Source organism: Lynx canadensis, chromosome B4 (assembly GCF_007474595.2).
Source record: "Lynx canadensis isolate LIC74 chromosome B4, mLynCan4.pri.v2, whole genome shotgun sequence".
Taxonomy (NCBI): domain Eukaryota; kingdom Metazoa; phylum Chordata; class Mammalia; order Carnivora; family Felidae; genus Lynx; species Lynx canadensis.
In genome coordinates this window covers 19586359-19606143 of record NC_044309.1, presented here as the reverse complement: position 1 = coordinate 19606143, position 19785 = coordinate 19586359, and the positions used below count along the sequence as shown (strand labels likewise).

Sequence of the window (19785 nt, the reverse complement as noted above, 5' to 3'; positions counted from 1 at the left end):
GCGTATGTAGGAGATAGAATCAACGGACTTGGTGACTGATTGACTGCGTGAGGAGGCAAGATTATCTCCTAGTTTCTGGCTTGGCCAACTGGGCACTTCTAAATGAAAGAGTGGATAAGAGGGAGGTGCTTGTCTTGGAGGTGGGGTGGGGTATCGGACAGCTGAGTTTCAGACTGGTTGAGTTTATGGTGGCTGTGGAACATACACAAGAGGAAATGCCAGGAGGTCTGAGATCTAGGACAGAACGCTGGGCTAGATTTGGGAGTAATCGGCATACACGTAGCGATTACTCACGGCTGTGAGTCACTGAGATCACCCAGGTGATCACCCAGATGTAGATCACCCTGAGAAGAACCCCGAAGGGGGAAGGGCAAACCGAGAGGAACCCACAGGAGACAGAGAAGGAACAACCAGAGGGGGAGAAGCCAGTCCGGCAGTGTGCGGTGACATTAGAAACCAAGAGAGAGGACATTTCCAGATGGAGCGGTGGTGAAGCAAGAGGAAGACAGAAAGATGGCTGCTGCATGTGTCCACAGGGAAGTCCTTAGAACTTTGAGCAGAGAAGCTTCTGGAAGCAGGAGGTAGAAGCCCGAATGTGTGGTGCTGAGGAGAGAGTTGGAGAGGAGATGAGCAGGGACAGTGAGTCGAGGCCTCTCGGTAAGGAAGTTTGGCCGAAGGAGAGAAGAGAGTCTAGCTCCACAGGCTAGAATAGCGTGTGGTTAGAGGGAGAGGTAATAAAAGATAGGAGAGCCTCGAGCATGCCTGGGTGCTGATGGGAGGCAGCCAACAGAGTCGAGAAGTCGAGGTTGAGATTTCAGGGCGTGGTGGGTAACTGGTGATAGAGGGTCATGAGAATGGAGGAGGGACCCAGAATAACGATACGGAGATGGCCTTCGCCAAGGGGAGAGAGACGCCTCTTTCCACTGTGATGGGAGGGAAGGATAAAGCAACCGGGTGTCAAAGCATTGCTTTGCAACATAAGATTTTAATTATGTTCTTTTAAAATATTTCTCCACAGGCACTACCCAAAGCAGTCCTTCACCACGGTGGCAGATACACCTGAAAATCTTCGCCTGAAACAGCAGAGTGAATTGCAGAGTCAGGTAACTTCTCGAAAGCCTATTTTTGTTGCACTGGTACCAAATATTAGTCCCAAGGCCACTCTTCTGAGGTTTCGCCATTGTTCTGTTTATGCCCGGTCACCGGCTGGTGTGGAGGCTGAAGGCAGGCCTGGGAGGGCATTCTCGGTGAAAGCGCTGAAAACATCTGTTTTCTTCCTGGTCTTGGATCATCCTGACATTCCCGGTCCTGTTATTCACATGGGACTAGGGCAACTAAATGAGTTCTGGTCAGAGTAAGTGTTTCCCAACAATATTGATTTATTTGGTCCTAAATATTTAAAAACATTTTATAAATAGCTTTTCCACACCGCATATGTAGGGGAAAGAAGAGGTGTTAACTTGACCCAGTTGCAGTGCGTGTGGGGCTAACACCCTGTCTGTGTATCTCACACCAGCCACTAGCTTTGTTTTCATCCTGTCACGTTATTCCCATTTCTTTCATATGTCACACTGACAGCATGAACAAAGATTAGAACACCACAGTTGGCTCCCACTCAACCATTTTGGATGCAAACTTGCCTTCAATATGGTGAAGTACGCTGGTTAAGACTGGGGATTTAAATTCGGTACTTTCTGCAGGGACACCCCATCTCTGAGGGAGCACAGGGCGCTCTCTTTCAGAGAAGTTGTCTTGCCTGCCACACTGTGGGAAGATGGGGAACAGCTACAGTGCAGCCCTTTGGTCAACCATGTAGTAAGACAACATCAAGGAGCTGAGGGAGGCGGCGGGGAGCGAAGGCGGAGTCTGGCCCCTCCCTGCTGTGGTTCATTGGTTGGGACATTGGGCCAGCCACTCTGATTCTCTGTGCTTATGTAAAGTGAGACCCGCTATCCGTCTGTCTTATCTTGTCTACCCGTCTTGGGTGGCTGCAGGTATCCAACAGGTCGTGAGGTGCGAAAGCATTTTCAAAGTTGACAGATTATGTGATCGTGAAGGCTTACTGTTTTTATGACGGTCCCCGAAAATCCTCGAGATGAAAAAAAAAGAAGCACAGAATTTGCAAAGGAAAGAGGTACCTGGCTGATACGCTTTGAAAATGCCAGTTGTGGCCATTCTAAATGACAGAGGTCGGCTCTCGGTGGTAGCAGATCTCATTATCTCTGTGCAGGTTTATGGGACCACGGGGGCGATTGTGGTTCCCTCCACCCTCTTTCTGTGGGTCTTGGGACCACTTCTCAGTCCATTTAGTTGGGGGAGATAGAACTCAAAGTAGAGTTTGCTGTCGGCTAGCAGCACCATGAAGACTTGGTTGGCAGTTAGTTTTTGGTTCTGTAAAATGCTAATTCTTGTGTGCTAAGCCATTAGTTCAAAAAATTGAGTGCTGGCCAAAGAGAGGCAGTGTCGCCGAGCCGGCAAGAACACCCCTGCTCGTTCACACTGTGGAGGGTGCCAGGACTTGGCTGTGGTCTGTGCAGATCCAATATGCCTTTCTTCTCATCAAGTTAGGATTAATTAGATAATTCTGGAGGAGTACTTCGAGCACATTGGAAAACAGAACTAAATCAAGCAATCAAATATTTGTTTCCTGCCTATTACATGTCCTTGTTCTGTGCAAAAGAATTCATAATTAGTTAATCTTCCCTTCACAGAGCTCACAGGGTATGTGAGGAAACAGGACTAATAAACCACACCCCCCCTTCCCCCCGACACCAACCCCACCAGAATGGCTATCTTTAATTTACAGTAAGGATTCCAAAAGGGAGGGATGAGTACCGGTTGGATTGGTCTCTGGTTCCCGCCAGAGGTGGGATTGGAGTGGACCCTTGAAGGTTGAGAAAGGATCGGATATGAACACCTGTCTGCTTCCTTGGAAGGCACACCGCTCCCTGTGGGTTCAGTTAGTGGCGATAGGTGCCTGAGCCGGGCCCGGGAACAAGCATTTACTGTTTTCCTGCCACGTGCCCGGTTCTGGAAATGCAAAGAAAAGGAGCTCACTGTTTTACGAAAGGCTGGTTTTATTCTCTGTCACGGAGCAACCTGCAAGCTTCAGAAGGTGCTGATAGGGTGGTGGCACAGGGCTGATAGAGGAAGGCACAAAGCACCGTGGGGTCTCAAAACAGTGGGCGGGTGAAGGCATCCGATTTTCTTTAAGATTTTGTTCCAGTGTCATCGCCGGAAAGAAATGTAGGACTTCATTGGGCCGACCGTGTGGGGAAATTCAACTCGGTTCAAGAAACACGTACTGACTCTGCACTATTGCAATGAACCGTGCGGGGCATTGGGGATGTGAAAGCCTCCTCCTCATCGTCAGCCTTGCTCTATATTCTGGGCACAGAATTTTACATGTGTTGTTCCATTTGGTCTCAAACAGCCCCACGGAACAGGTATTTATGATTACTATCCCTGTTTAGATGAAGCACTCAACCCTTAAAGAGTCAGATAACTTGTCCTTGCAAACTTGGTAAGGAGTTGAACTTGGAATAGACCTACATTTTGTGAGCCCTCGTTATCCACCCTCTTAACCAGTGTTCTGGTCCTTTGGCTCAGAGGGCACTCAGAAAAGGAGATCCGCGAGCAAATGGTTGCAGTACAAGGTTGTAGTTCAGCTTATGCAAAGGAACTTTTGCTGAGTGCAAAAGTCACGCAAAGGAAGAAATCCTCCTCCTCTTCTTTATTAGCAGCTGTATTTTTCTGGGTGACAGATGCAAATACTTCTGTAAGAGCATTTCTGCTTTTGCAAAGGCATAGAAAGGGATCTTCCCAAATGGTAACATTCATGAATGGCAGTTGATTTAATTTTAGCATTTTAAATAGTTTGCTTCTGCGGCACAGCGTTACCTTAGTGTTTGGACATCAAGAATTCTGAACAGCTCAACCGTTTGGATGGAAAATTGACTTTTAGTATTTTATTTACTTGTTTATAGTCATTTGCGATACTAAATGAGTTAAGCCTGTGCCAAATCTCAAGTTTGAAATCCTCTCTTAGAATTGTTTGGTTAAAACTGGTTCTTTTGGGGGTGCCTGGGTGGCTGTCGGTTAAGCATCCAACTTTGGCTCAGGTCATGATCTCATGGTCCATGAGTTTGAACCCCGCATCGGGCTCTGTGCTGACAGCTCAGAGCCTGGAGCCTGCTTCGGATTCTGTGTCTCCCTCTCTCTCTGCCCCTTCCCTGCTCATGCTTTGTCTCTCTCTGTCTCAAAAATAAATAAACATTAAAAAAAAAAAAACTAGTTCTTTTGTTTCAGCTCATTATCTTACCAAATGGGCCAAAATGGAGGAAAAACAAAAACGAAATTTTGGTTGAACCTAAACAGTTATTTATAGAGACACATTGTGATCTTCTCCCTTTTCTTCCTTCATCTTTTTGGTTCTTAGTTTCTGAGAGGGTTGTAGACACTTCCAACATCTTTTTTTTTTTCCTCCCCTGAGTGTCAAACCCTCTCAAGCTTTTTTGGGGGGATCTGTATTAGGTGTCAGATTGTCATAATAAAATGATGAGAAATATTGGAGAATAAACAAGCAAACCGTGAGTTAGCTTTTCAGAGCTGGTGGTGGCACTGCTTTCCAGGCTTTCTCCAGCTGGCACACCACTGGAGCCTCGGACGGGCAGACACTGGCTGTGGTGGACAGGGGGACAGGGACTGCCCTGGAGACAGGCAGTTGAGTTGGTGGGGAGGGAGAGGGGGAAGGACTTCCACTGTCACTTAACTCCCTTTTCATCACAGATCACAGGGTGGATGGCTTCAAAGAAAGAGCGTACATAGTGGTTCGACGCCCCCAGTGGCCCCTTCTACAAGGAGCAAAAGTCAAACTCTACTTGCAGTGGTATTAGTAACGTTACTAATAGTAATAACTATTGGTTGTTAGCATTAGTCACATGCTCGGGATGGGCATAATATCTTTGCCCTGTAGGAAAGTGAGCCGGTGTTGAAAAGCCCTGCCTTGTAAACTCAACTGGAACAAAACCCTTTGTAAGTTGCAAAATCCCTAAAGTTTAAAAACTTAAGTGACATGAGGGGGGCCTGCCTGGCTCAGTCGGTTAAGAGTCCGACTCTTGGTTTCGGCTCAGGTCACGATCTCACAATTTTGTGAGTTCGAGCCCGGCATTGGGCTTGTGCTGACAGTGTGGAGCCTGCATGGGATTCTCTGTCTCCTGCTCTCCCTGCCCCTCCCCTGCTCACACTGTCTCTGTCTCTCTCAAAATAAATAAATAAACTTAAGAAAAAAATTAAGTGATGTGAGAAGCCCCTTAGGAGAAACATTTTCTTGATGAATTATTTTCAAAGTATGTTGTAGCAAACGTGTCCTTTTTTCAGGCTGTGTAGCATACTCTTTCTGGAAGAAAGGGCACGGATGTTCTGAGTGCCCGGCCCGGGGGTCTGCGGACTTCTAAAAGCTGTGGAAAGGGTCGCTCGGTGGCATGGGCAGGGGAAGCTCCGGTAGAAGGAGGACCAAACCCCCATTCCGTCACCGCCTCTGCCCCCTCCCAGGGCCGAGTGACTGTCTCAGGAAGCCCTGGCTCTCTGTGGGGCAGAGATCTGAGAAGCACTGCTCCAAGTGGAACGTTAGTCGCACCCACTTGGTTGTTTATGTGATTGGCTTAGCTGTTTGCAATCATGCCGAAAATAATAGAGATTTTGGGCTCACTGTGTTCTTAAATGGAGTGTGTGTAATTTATGAGCGCGGGTACGATGAACGATTGAAAATGATTATGGAGAGAATACAAATCATTCTGGAACCTTTGAGTCTTCATTTTGTAATCTGTGCTGATTCTTTTTTAATCTTGCGCGTCTCTGCGGAGGCATAAAGCGCATGGCTCGGAGGGAATACAGTAGATGGGAGCAGGAAGGGTGAGAAGGGAATGTATCTTTTTCTTAATAGGGGACATAAGAGTTTAGCGTCTTTGTGGGGGAGAGGAAGACACGTGCTTGATATAAACCTCTGGACGCTCGAGGAGGTGGTCCTGTGGCACGCTTTCTCTTTCTCCAGCTTGCCCTTGGCAACTTCTGGACCTCCCCATTCTGTGGTTGCATTTCCGGAGGGCTTTTCTCTCAGTTATCTGCCGTCTAAGCGTCCAGTCAGGTGTTAAGTAACTACCTGACGCAGACCCCTCTCGGGTGACGCTGATCGAGTGTCGCCGGAGACTGACTTCCTTCAAAGCCACGAATCTCTGACTTGGGAACCCCCGTGGCTTTTGAAAGACGATTGGGGAGGTAGCTGGATAGCATCTTCCGAAGGCTTCAAATCCCCTCCCGAGGGCCCCCACCCAGCCATAAATCACACCTGAATTTCACTGGCCACCGGGCACCATTCAAAGGCCACGTTGGGGACACTGTGGTGAGCAAAGCCCAGATAAAGTTCTCACCCTCAGGGGATCTGTGGTTTAGTCGGGGACAGGATGGTAATAAAAAACTAATCAAAGTGGGTGAAATGGCAACCGGGACAAGGCCTGCAGGGAGGGCTGTGCGTATTCTAATTATGTTTTAAAACATTTGCAGGGAGTGGGAGGCCTGAGTACCTTTCTGCAGACAAATGTGTAATGGGGTCTCCGTCTGGTCTGCTGCATCCTGCCTGGCCATAGACCCCATTTCAAAATGCGTATCAGTTTTCCTTTTTTGTTTCCATTTCCTGAACTTACCCAACCCTCCTCTGCTCTTCGCCGGGTCCTCTTCCCATCCCTTATCTCGTCTGACAACCTCAGACTTCCGAACACCAAGACTGTCCCCCCAGATCGTTTTTGTTGGTACTTCTTGTGTTCCGCTGATCTTGGACGAGACACCTTTCATGCGTGCCTCTTCTCTGAACCTAATTTTGGCAGCTTTCTAGTTCCCATCTTCTGATTTTTCACCATTGATGCTGTATCCTGATCCCATGGCGATGCTGCCTCCTTCCCGCGACAAGCACCTTCTCCTGGATGTAAAGGTGAAAGTTCACAGGGAGAAGCTTCAGCACGTTCCCTTGCAGGGTTTCGAGGCAGCAAGAATGATGAGAGATTATGTTTCACGTATAGGAAGGGATGAATGTGGGTAAGAACTTCAAAGGAGAAATATTAATGCGGCACGTTTCTTCCAGGGAACCTAGCGTGCTGTGCAGATGTTAACTCTAACCCTGGTAATTTCCCTTAAGGCAGATTGTTTTCGTATTTTGCTTCTGGATAAAATGATGTAAGGGACAAAAATGTCAGTAGTGACAGACAGCAAAATGACCCAAGATGTTTTGATTTGCTGTGTCATGATGGGGTTTTAGAGCTTTTCATCACAGGGGCCTGGTCTTCTCCCCCTCCCCCTCCGGAAATGACCCATATTCTTTCCATCTGGTCTCGGAGTCCTGGCATCGTGGGTCTTTGGTGCCCTCCTGGCTCGTCCTGTCTTCCTTTCGATCACTCCTGCAGCTGGCGGTGGCGGATGTGAGTGCCGTACTTTGTGTGGCCAGGCTGTGCGCTATTTGTTGTGATTCTGCCGGCCAGAATCAGATTCCTGGTCCTTTAATTAGGCATTTGAATATATAGCCTATCAATTTTGTGGCTCTGGGGTCATGACTGTAACGGCTATGGTGAAGTGAATATTTTAGCAATATCAAATCAACGTGTTTTCCATCTTTCTCTTGTATGAATCGTGTTCTGCCACACCACCTCGCTTTGATGGGTCCAGAGAAAGGTGAGGAGCGAACCCCATTTTGAGAAGGATAAAATATGGTCCCATGTGAAGAGGACTGTCCGTCCCTCTTTTGGCCCTGGTAGATTGTGGGAAAAGGCAGAAAAATCAGAGTCTGAAACGGGACCTCCCTGTCTGTCCTGGCTGAAGTCTCCCAGAGGGAAGATGGGGAGGCATGGTGAGTAGGTGGGGCGGGGGGACCAAGAAGCAGAGAAGACCACCCTACAAGACGTACGCTCCTTCCCACCTGAACAGTGAGCCTCCCCGGCATGGTGGGCACGGGGAGAACCCGGGTTTTGTCTTCCAGCGTCTGGCGTGGCGTGGAAGGCGATGGAAGTCTCAGCGCACCTCGCAGGGGAAGGCCGAGGGTGCTTGCTGGGGAGGGAGCTCCCACTGCAGGGACAATGTGCCCCTGGAGCCAGGGGTGGCTTACGCAGGCAGGGAGCGGTAGTAGGACCCCCGTGAGGAGAGCCAGACTCGGCAGGCAATGCCGCCAAGCTTTTTCCGAGCCAAGGGAAGAATACACCATGATGTCACCAGCCACGGTCCTCAGTGGATGCTAATGACCAAGAGGTCGAGGAGATGCCACTGTGGCCAAAGGAGTTAGAGGGGAGAATGGGGAGTTGTGAACGTGGATTCAGGACTTCCCTCTTTCTTCACTCTGAAGTCACTGAAGCCCTCCCAGCTCACACCCGCTGCGACGGCATATTGATAGTGGAGACAGGAAGCAAGAGGAAGTCTGAATATACCTAAGCCGTTTACGTCATTGAATGGATTTCGTTTAATGGCTGGGACTAAAGTTAGTTCCTCCCATTTGAATGTGATGGGGACTCGGGAGGAATAGCAGAGCAGCTGTAGGAAATCGACCTTTATTTTGTATCTGAGTACCTTGTACGTAAAATGCTAACCTTTGGCTTTTGTGGTAAAATATAGCCCTAGACCGAGACATCTGGTTTCAAGGGGGCTCCTAGTTGGCTCAGTCGGTTAAGTGTCTGACTCTTGATCTTGGCTCAGGTCATGAGCTCACGGTTTGTGGGTTCAAGCCCCACCTCGGGCTCTGCACTGACAGTGGAGCCTGCTTGGGATTCTCTCTCTCCCTTTCTCTGTCCCTTCCCTGCTCTCTCTCTCTCTCTCTCTCTCAAAATAAATAAACTTAAAAAAAAAAAAAAAGACAGATCTGAGTTTGAGTCCCGCCTCTGCCACTAAGTGTGACTTTGGGTACCGCTGACCTTTGGCCTTTTCAGGACATAAAATAATGGCTTGTACTGGATGATTTTTAAAAATTCCCTCCAGTTGTAATGATCTTGACTGTAGTACAAAAGTGTTCTGCAGTCACATCTCAGGTTAGCAAAGATGAAAAGACCCTTAAAGAGAAGGATTCGCCATTCTTTTTGGTCTGCCGAAACAGTAATCGTCAGACCTTCCATGTCGTGTGACTATTCCTTTAAAAGCTCATTCCCCAGACTAGTCTCAGATATTGGCTGAAGGTCAGAGGTCTGAGAAAGTTGATGGGAAAATCAGTTTTGCTTCGGAAGATGTGTCTAATTTTGCACTAAACGTGTTTAAAAATAACAGAGGACAAGAGAAGACAAAAAATAATAGCAGTCATAATATCCATCCATTGATGGCAACTAGTGACATCTTTAGTTCAGTTGCTCAGGTTTTCTATGTGGAAGTAACTAGAAGTATTAGTACACTTTTAAGAAGTGTCTTAGTTATTTTAGCTCACTTCCTTTATGCTTTGTTTTAAATTGTGTTCTTGAGTGGCTTTGATTAGGTCATAGCTTTTGGACGTTAAAAGTCGGTGTTTTCTCACTACAAGGTTATTTGCTTTTCACTACCCCTTTGTCCTTTATTTATTTATTTATATTTATTTTTATTTTTTGAGAGAGAGTCGGGGGAGAGAGGGAGAGAAAGTGAGTGGGGAGAGGGGCAGAGAGAGAGAGAGAGAGAGAGAGAGAGAGGGAATCATAAGCAGACTCCATGTTCAGCACGGAGCCTGACATGGGGCTCGATCCCATGACCCCAGGGATCATCACTTGAGCGGAAATCAAAAGTTGGACCCTCAACCAACTGAGCCTCCCAGGTGCTCCCCACCCCCTGTCCTTTCTAGAAGCAATTTGTTTTGCTGAGGCCTGCAGCCTTGAGTCAATTCGGTGGACTCCAGGAATCTCTCAAAGGTGAAAGATAGTGCTGCTCAGCACAGAGAAGCTCAACCTAAAGCCACTTCATTAGGTTAGTAGGCTCATGAGATTGAATATTTCTTAATCCTCAACTGATTAATACTGTTTTTTTCTTAGTAATATATTCAAAAAAATTTTTTTAAGTTTACTTTTATTTATTTTTTGAGACCGAGATAGAGAGTAAGCGGGGGAGGGGCTGAGAAAGAGGGAGACACAGGCTCCAAAGCAGGCTCTGAGCCGACAACAAAGAGCCCGACACGGGCCTTGAACCCACGAACCGTGAGATCATGATGTGAGCCCAAGTCGGACGCTTAACCGACTGGGCCACCCAGGCGCCCTTGATTGTACTTTATAATGGAGTATTTCTCATTACAGTGTCTGAAGAGAACGATTAGAAGAATTTCTCTCCCTTCCTCTACCCCTTCCCGGCCTCTCTTTTGATTTTTGGTGAAGTCAGGGGTTAGAGATGATGGTAAATCAGAAATTAAGTTAACACAAATTTGATCCTAACTAGTAGGGAAAATCTGGCTTCCTTTTGACTGACATGCTGCGTTTTCATATATGTGGAATTGTTTTTACTTCAGGGGAATCTGAAATCTGCAAGTAGCTACGAAGGAAGATCTAATAAGCATCTTCAGCTACAGATTTACCTTCCCAAGCACATAGTGCTTTTAGACACCAAACGACTAAATATACCAAATTTCACACTCTTACTTAAACTAAAGAAGTAAAGGATAGTGAAGCCAAGGGTCATAACCGATTTTTTTAAATTTGAAATAAGTTTGACATATTTAATATTTCTACTTCTAGTATAATTTATTTGACTGTAAATTTGTATATATATATTTTTTAAAAATCTGTGTTTGACAATTGACTCAGGTGAGCTAGGAAGAGCTGGTCCCAGCTCCCTGCTTGGTTTTTCAGGCATCCACTGGATTGTTACTTGTACAAACCTGATGCGTAGGAAATAGTCTGAAGTGGTGATAGAGATTTGGGAGTTATCGGTATGTAGGTGATACAGAAAAGGATGGAAGAAGGGCATGGGGATTATAAAAGAGGGCTGAGGATTAAATCTTGGCTATTAATGGGGTGCCAATGGGTGCAGAAGAACAGGGGCCCCTGAAGGAGACCAAGGACTGTTCAGAGACATAAGAAAAGACCAGGCAGGCTTCAGATGGATAGCACTTCCATACCTAATTCATACCATAAGTTTAAGAAATACAGTCTATAAGAAACAGTACCCATCAAAGAAATAAGGAGTATTCATTTACTGTAGCAAGGGACTGTAAGTTAATAAACGAATTTGCAATAGAGCTTATTTAAGCAAATACATTCTTTTTTTTTTTTTTTTAATGTTTATTTTTGAGACAGAGAGAGACAGAGCATGAATGGGGGAGGGTCAGAGAGAGGGAGACACAGAATCCGAAGCAGGCTCTAGGCTCTGAGCTGTCAGCACAGAGCCCAACGGGGGGCTTGAACTCACGGACCGTGAGATCATGACCTGAGCTGAAGTCGGACGCTTAACCGACTGAGCCACCCAGGCGCCCCTAAGCAAATACATTCTTAATGTCTTTAAACTATGGTGGTTTTTGTTATTATATTAACTATACATACATATTATTATATATATGTAAATATATATAATAATATGTATTGATGTGTATGCATTTTTAGATTGCATAGTTTGTGTGTGTGTTTTAATTAATTGATTATTTTTAGGTCTTTAGTACAGTTTGATTTTATTCTTTTTTTCTTTTATTTTTTCTTTTTTAAAATTTACATCCAAACTAGTTAGCATATAGTGCAACAATGATTTCAGGAGTAGATTCCTTAATGCCCCTTACCCATTTAGCCCGCCCCCCCTCCCACAACCCCTCCCGTAACCCTCAGTTTGTTCTCCATATTTATGAGTCTCTTCTGTTTTGCCCCCCTCCCTGTTTTTATATTATTTTTGTTTCCCTTCCCTTATGTTCATCTGTTTTGTCTCTTAAAGTCCTCATTTGAGTGAAGTCATATGATTTTTGTCTTTCTCTGACTAATTTCACTTAGCATAATACCCTCCAGTTCTATCCACGTAGTTGCAAATGGCAAGATTTCCTTCTTTTTGATTGACGAGTAATACTCCATTGTATATATATACCACATCTTTATCCATTCATCCATTAATGGACATTTGGGCTCTTTCCATACTTTGGCTATTGTCGATAGCCCTGCTACAAACATTGGGATGCATGTGCCCCTTTGAAACAGCATGCCTGTATCCCTTGGATAAATGCCTAGTAGTGCCATTGCTGGGTCGTAGGGTAGTTCTATTTTTAGTTTTTTGAGGAACCTCCATACTGTTTTCCAGAGTGGCTGCACCAGCTTGCATTCCCAAGATCGTAACCTATTTTTAAACAACCAATCTTAGAGCCATTATGCACTTTCTTCTTTATCTCTAGAATAGCTGTAATGCTTATAAATCATTAAAATTAAAACTAAAATAAATCTTAACTTATGTTTTTCCTATTGCACAGAAAACATATACTTAACAAGATTTCCTTGGGATTGGATAATTGCCAAGGTTCTGAAACTTTTCATTCTAGAATATTTTACTCTCTATAGGATACCACTTAACGTGTATATAAACTGTTATATATAATATGTATAAAATGTATATGTATATTGCATATATGTATATGTATATGTATACATGCATATAACACATACATATACAATATGCATGTATTCATATACATGTATGTACATATTTTTATTACTTTTTTTTAATGCTTATTCATTTTTGAGAGGGAGAGACAGAGCACAAGTGGGGGAGGGGCAGAGAGAGAGGGAGACGCAGAATCTGAAGCAGGCTCCAGACTCTGAGCCGTCAGCACAGAACCTGATGTGGGGCTTGAACCCACGAACCGCGAGATCATGACCTGAGCCGAAGTTGGATGCTTTTCCAACTGAGCCACCCAGGTGCCCCTACATGTATATACATATGAGTATAATAGACATATATATTCATGTATATACATACATATATGCGTATATATAAACGTACGTGATAACATAATAAAGTTAACTTGGAAAGACAATGTTCAGTAAATAGTCTCTTTGAAAACCTGAAGGGCTGAGAAAACATGAAGTGTTGTTTCTTTTGTTATCAATGGCCAAGTATGATTTAATTCACTGCTGGACACTGAAACAGCTATATCATTGCAGTCTAGGTTCCCATCATGTAAATTAGCTTTGCGGTTCCTGTGTCTTTCAGTCATTCCATATGTTTTAAGAAAGTGCTATCGTGAAAAAGTGTAGCAGAGGTAGTATTATTTCTGGAAGTGAGGTAATGAGATCTTTTGCAAAATATTGCTTATTCCAGACGACAGACCATTCATTCCACAACATAACAAGTGGAAACACAAGGAAAGCTTTTACCCATTTTGATGGGTTTTACTTACTCTATCTGTAGTTTATTAACTTAATTCTATAAATACCTGTTTCATCTTCGTCCCTTGTTTTAGATTTTAAACTAGAGTCCAGAGGTTTATTAATTTAGTGGTTATTATTTGATGACCATGCTAAACAATTATCAGGATTATATTACAGCATTTGATGATAAGGGTGATAATGCATGAAATGAAGTAGGAACAACTGTAAACAACTTTATGAAAATCAGGAGTTCATGAGAATGAAGAATTGGACACTTTCTTGAGTGGTACACCTATGCCTTTCTCATCCTTTCTTGCCATTAACCACAAATCAAGAAAAACCATGCTATTCTTGATTTCAAACCTTTACTGGCAAAGAAGTCTCATTTAAGGACTTAACTGTATTTCCTGTAATTACTTTTTTTTTTTTAAAGTTTGTTTATTTATTTTGAGAGAGAGAGAGGGAAGGCAGAGGAGGGGCGGAGAGAGAGAGGGGAGAGAGAGAATCCCAAGCAGGCTCCTCACCGTCAGCACGGACAGAGCCTGACATGGGGCTTGGTTTCACGAACCATGAGATCATGATCTGAGCCAAAATCAAGAGTCAGACACTTCATGGACTGAGCCACTCAGGCGCCCCTGTAGTTTCATTTTGTATAAAGCTGTTTCAATTACTTCTTGGTTCAGTCTGTGCTTACTGAATACCTCCTTTGGCCAGACACTGCCGGCCCTCAGGGTGTGAGGGGGTGTGGAGAGAAGCCAGCAGCCGGGGGGGGGGGGGAAGAGGAGTGAGTAAAGGCACAATTCCTGACTTAGAGGGTTTATTAGGTCTCCTCAAAAGATCTTCTCCCAAATTCTGTAAACTGTTACTTTTTTCTGTTTGCCATTTCACTTTCTCTTCTCTTTTTCTACTGAAATGTTTACTCCTTTGAATGGAAGCCCAGTATGACTTCCCCTTCACATGGATCAAATACCAACTGCTCTGAGAAACAATATACTGGAGAAGAAATGACCTTTTATCTGGTTTTGGAAATAGCTCTCTCTGTTTTTTGTTTCCTAGCACCCATGTCGCCCCCACCACCCCTCTTGTTTTTTAGCACCCACACCCTTTTGCAAACTATTTGTAGAGCTTGCTTCTTCTTAAAATAATGTGAATGAAAAATGTTTTTGATGGCTTCATGAGCATCGAAACCTTCTCTACTAAAATCCACTTTTTTTTTTTTTTGGTTGTCATCAAGAGAATTAAATCATGTCGTCAGCAATACCCAACCCTCCCGTTACCCTCCAGACTCCAGAGGAGAGGCTCCTAACCCTTTTTGGGTCAGAGGCCCCTCTGGAAATCTGATGAAAGCCATTGAACTTCTCCTTTGAATCAGGTACAAAAGCAAAAATATGCCAACTTTAGCATGTAATTGCAGGGAGTTCATGGGAGAATGAAGGCCATTGGAGTCCCAAGCTTTAGGGTGAGTGGCCAGATTGGCCAAGGGGAGGAATAGGACTGGCTGAGCTTTAGGAAGGTTCAACAGAGGCTAGAGGCTGGTCACAGAAAGATTGTGGATTTCCTGCCTTTGAAGCACAATTTTATTTTATCTTGATTGAAAGGGTAGTTGTTTGGGAAATGTGAAATGTTACTGCCTTAAAAAAAAAAAGCTATCTAGCAACAACTTTTAAGACTTAAAAATATATATATACTCGTTAATCTAGTAGTTACTCCTGGGAATCTCTACCATAGAAACAAAACCATCGACGTAGAAGGCATATGAACAGGGGTCTCTAGGACAGCATCGCTGGAAGCAGCAAAAACCAGGAAGCGTAGTGAAAGCCCATCAACAAGGTAATAGCAGAATCCATTGTGATAATCCATACCCTAGGATATCATGCAGCCATTAGAAAGAATGAAATAGAGATCTACCAGATGCCATGTAGGGATGTCCATGTGGTATTTGTTTAATGGGAAATACGGATGAAAGCATATAAATTCAAAGCTTTCCCTGCGTGCATATGTGTGCATATCTGTGTCTGAATTTGCGTATGTCTCACTAAGATGATACGTGTAGGGAGAAAAATAGGGACTAATATATAGTAGCTGTATATACACTGGGTCTTGGTACTTATCAATGGTGAGCCAAACAAAGGGGAAAGAGGTTGCAAAAATTAAAAACAAAAGTATATGATGGCATTAATGCACGTATATGTAGCTATATATGTACAGTTATATATATAACTGTATAATTGTATGTATATAACTATGCATATGTATGTGTGTATATGTGTATGTATATATATAAAAGTGTATATGTATATGTGTGGGTAGACATAAAAAGAAATAAAATAATGACTTAAAGGCGTATTTGCTGATATGCACTTGACATTACATTCTTTTACTTCTTTTGCACTTAGTGACACTGGAGCTTTTCAGTTCAGTTTGGTGGCACTTACTTGGCCCGTTTGGTCAGCCTGGGATCTCCCTACTGACATGTTAGATGAATTTCCTGTGGGTTATGGGTCTAAAGTTGTTTAGTCTTTTAACAAATGCTTGTTGGATGTCTATTTTATGTATGTACTAGGTTTTGTGCGGGAGAGTCAGAGAACTAACCCCTTTGTGTGTGTGTGTTTGTGTGTGTGCATTATATATGTGTGTGCATGTATACACATGTGTAGGTGTGCTCACATGTGTATATGTGCATGTGTACATGTGGGTAGGTGTGTGTGTAAGTATGCATATGTGTGTAAGTGTGTGCATGTTTTTGTAGGTGTGTATGTGTGTGTATGTGTGTGCATGTGTATATGTTTATGTAGGTGTATATATGTGTGTGTATAGGTGTGTGTAAGTAGGCATGTATGTGTGCCTGTGCCTATGCATGTCTGTGGTGTGCAGGTGTGCATGTGTATGTGCATAAGTGTATGCTTGTGTATTTGTGGGTAGGTGTGTGTATATGTATGTGTGTATGCGTGCGTGTAGATATTGTGTCTATGTCTATGTATGTAAATGTGTGCCTATGTTTGTGTAGGTGTGTATATGTTTGTATGTGTGTATGTGTGTGTATGTGTGTATGTGTGTATATGCGAGTGTGTGTGCATGTGTGTGTATAGATGTGTATGTTTGTGTTTATGTGTGTGCATGTGTGCATATGCTTGTGTGTGGGTGTATGTGTGTGTATATGCAGGTGTGTGGGTATGTGTATGTGTGCATGTGTGTGTGTGCACATACGTGTGGCTGTGTGCGTATGTGCGTGTATGTTTGTGTCTGCCAGTCAGGGATGGCTCACGCTGCGTTCGAGCTTCCTCCGCTCCACGTGTTACGTTCATGTTTACTCGGTTTTGGGTATGTAAGGTGGAGAGCATACGTGCTGCTCTCATGTTGGTAAGAACCTAAGAATTTGGAGTAAGGTCTTGATCTTCCCGCTTTTGCTTGGTTAAATGTCTTATTGCCTCATCCTCCAATCTTTTCTCCAAATGCCCCAAAGACCCCGAGGGAGGATAGAACTGAAAAGATTTTAGAGGAAAAAGAAGTGTGAGGTGCTTCCTGTATGTCAGCATTTCTCAAACGTGTGGTTTCCTGTGTCACAGATAACCTGGCGAGCAGGTTGAAGACTCTCATTTATGGGCCTGGCCCCAGATCAACTAAGAGGGAGTCCAGAAATCTGTTCCCAAGTCGTTCTTACACAGGTTAATTTTGAGAACTAGTTCCATCAAATTCTGTGTCAAATAATGAGCCCTGCTGGCATTTGCCCCCCAGAATTTTACCAAGACTTTCTCCTATCTTTGAGCTCCTTTTCTGCATGGCTCTGGAAAGCTTGGCTCTTTTTCTGTGTGGAAGTCGGTTCACATTCACTGACTTCTCATCCTGGATTGACCTATGTGTGTAGGGCAGGATCCTTGGAGTTCTGTGCTGCTCTGACAGGCTTCTGAAAACTTATGCCATTGCTCTGGTTCCTGGTCAAGGGAATACAGATAAGAGGAGGGATGCTGTAATTAATTTTCAAGACATTTAGGTATTTGACTCAGCAGATGGTCTTGTAAAAAATTTTCCAGTACTGAAACAGCTTTTTATTTCATCTTTTCGTTCATTAGCGATGCCTTTATTTTAGAGAGATTTTATTTATTTATTTTCTTTTTTTTCAATATATGAAATTTATTGTCAAATTGGTTTCCATACAACACCCAGTGCTCATCCCAACAGGTGCCCTCCTCAATACCCATCACCCACCCTCCCCTCCCTCCCACCCCCCCATCCACCCTCAGTTTGTTCTCAGTTTTTAAGAGTCTCTTATGTTTTGGCTCTCTCCCACTCTAACCTCTTTTTCTTTTTTTCGTTCCCCGCCCCCACGGGTTTCTGTTAAGTTTCTCAGGATCCACATAAGAGTGAACACATATGGTATCTGTCTTCCTCTGTATGGCTTATTTCACTTAGCATCACACTCTCCAGTTCCATCCACGTTGCTACAAAAGGCCATATTTCATTCTTTCTCATTGCCATGTAGTACTCCATTGTGTATATAAACCACAATTTCTATATCCATTCATCAGTTGGTGGACATTTAGGCTCTTTCCACAATTTGGCTATTGTTGAGAGTGCTGCTATGAACATTGGGGTACAAGTGCCCCTATGCATCAGTACTCCTGTATCCCTTGGGTAAATTCCTAGCAGTGCTACTGCTGGGTCATAGGGTAGGTCTATTTTTAATTTTTTGAGGAACCTCCACACTGTTTTCCAGAGTGGCTGCACCAATTTGCATTCCCACCAACAGTGCAAGAGGGTTCCCGTTTCTCCACATCCTCTCCAGCATCTATAGTCTCTTGATTTGTTCATTTTGGCCACTCTGACTGGCGTGAGGTGATATCTGAGCATGGTTTTGATTTGTATTTCCCTGATGAGGAGCGACGTTGAGCATCTTTTCATGTGCCTGTTGGCCATCCGGATGTCTTCTTTAGAGAAGTGTCTATTCATGTGTTCTGCCCATTTCTTCACTGGGTTATTTGTTTTTCAGGTGTGGAGTTTGGTGAGCTCTTTATAGATTTTGGATACTAGCCCTTTGTCCGATATGTCATTTGCAAATATCTTTTCCCATTCCGTTGGTTGCCTTTTAGTTTTGTTGGTTGTTTCCTTTGCTGTGCAGAAGCTTTTTATCTTCATAAGGTCCCAGTAATTCATTTTTGCTTTTAATTCCCTTGCCTTTGGGGATGTGTCGAGTAAGAGATTGCTACGGCCGAGGTCAGAGAGGTCTTTTCCTGCTTTCTCCTCTAAGGTTTTGATGGTTTCCTGTCTCACATTCAGGTCCTTTATCCATTTTGAGTTTATTTTTGTGAATGGTGTGAGAAAGTGGTCTAGTTTCAACCTTCTGCATGTTGCTGTCCAGTTCTCCCAGCACCATTTGTTAGAGAGACTGTCTTTTTTCCATTGGATGTTCTTTCCTGCTTTGTCAAAGATGAGTTGGCCATACGTTTGTGGGTCTAGTTCTGGGGTTTCTATTCTATTCCATTGGTCTATGTGCCTGTTTTTGTGCCAATACCATGCTGTCTTGATGATGACAGCTTTGTAGTAGAGGCTAAAGTCTGGGACTGTGATGCCTCCTGCTTTGGTCTTCTTCTTCAAAATTACTTTGGCTATTCGGGGCCTTTTGTGGTTCCATATGAATTTTAGGATTGCTAGAGAGATTTTATCAAGAGAAAACCTTTTCAGACAGCATCATCACTATCAAACATATACAATTCCATTTGGAATGTGAATCGATCAGTGTACCTTAGAAAGGGGCTTAGAATCTTTTGAAGAATCAACAATCTGATGGTCAAATTCAAATGTCTTTAATGCAACAGAGTAAGTATATACATATGAATAAGAGAAAATTACAGGTTATAGTGTATTTTGTTTTTTGTAACTACAGGAGTAAAATCAGAATGCATACATTTTTGGGAAGTCTTGATTCTTTGGACTATTTTTGGTTGATTTATAAACATTGCTAGTAGAGACAAAAGCTGAAAATGTTTTTTAAGATATCTAAGATTTATTCCCTCTCCCATGTTTCTTCCCCAGCCCTTTTATCTGAAATGTCAAAGTAATTGAAGCAAAGGTTAGTTCATGTGATAAGAGCTATGTGACCATTTTTCTACATCGCTCATGTGATTATACCTGTATAGACAACAACCTTCGTGCTATTCAGATTAGAAAGGCCCTGAGAACCTTTTATCTCCACAGCAGGATATATACACCCCAAGTCGATGCAGGAAACCCATGACATCATCCCTCAGTCAATAATCATCGATCGAGTAGAGTTGGTTTCAGAGCTATGTATTAGATTCCACGAGGAACACAGAAGGAAGAGTCATAGTTTCTGTCTTGGGAGAACAATCTAGTGCAGAAAGTAGTTCAAATGTGCATGTTATGACCTGCACGGTATGGTAACAAGAGCCCTTTGCAACAAATACTGGGGAAACCAACATGAAAGGAATGATCGTGCGGCAGGGGAGGTGCTGGG

General features: G+C 43.7%; 1 protein-coding gene across 2 annotated transcripts in view; it reads left to right on the top strand.

Annotated features, from left to right (window-relative positions):
- Positions 1–19785, top strand: part of NEBL (nebulette) — a 363233-nt gene that overhangs the window by 127122 nt on the left and 216326 nt on the right. For both annotated transcript variants that reach the window (XM_030321282.1, XM_032593838.1), the window contains exon 3: positions 1019–1103. In XM_030321282.1, the coding sequence (XP_030177142.1) occupies positions 1019–1103 (85 nt within the window). The remainder of the gene's footprint in view (positions 1–1018; positions 1104–19785) is intronic.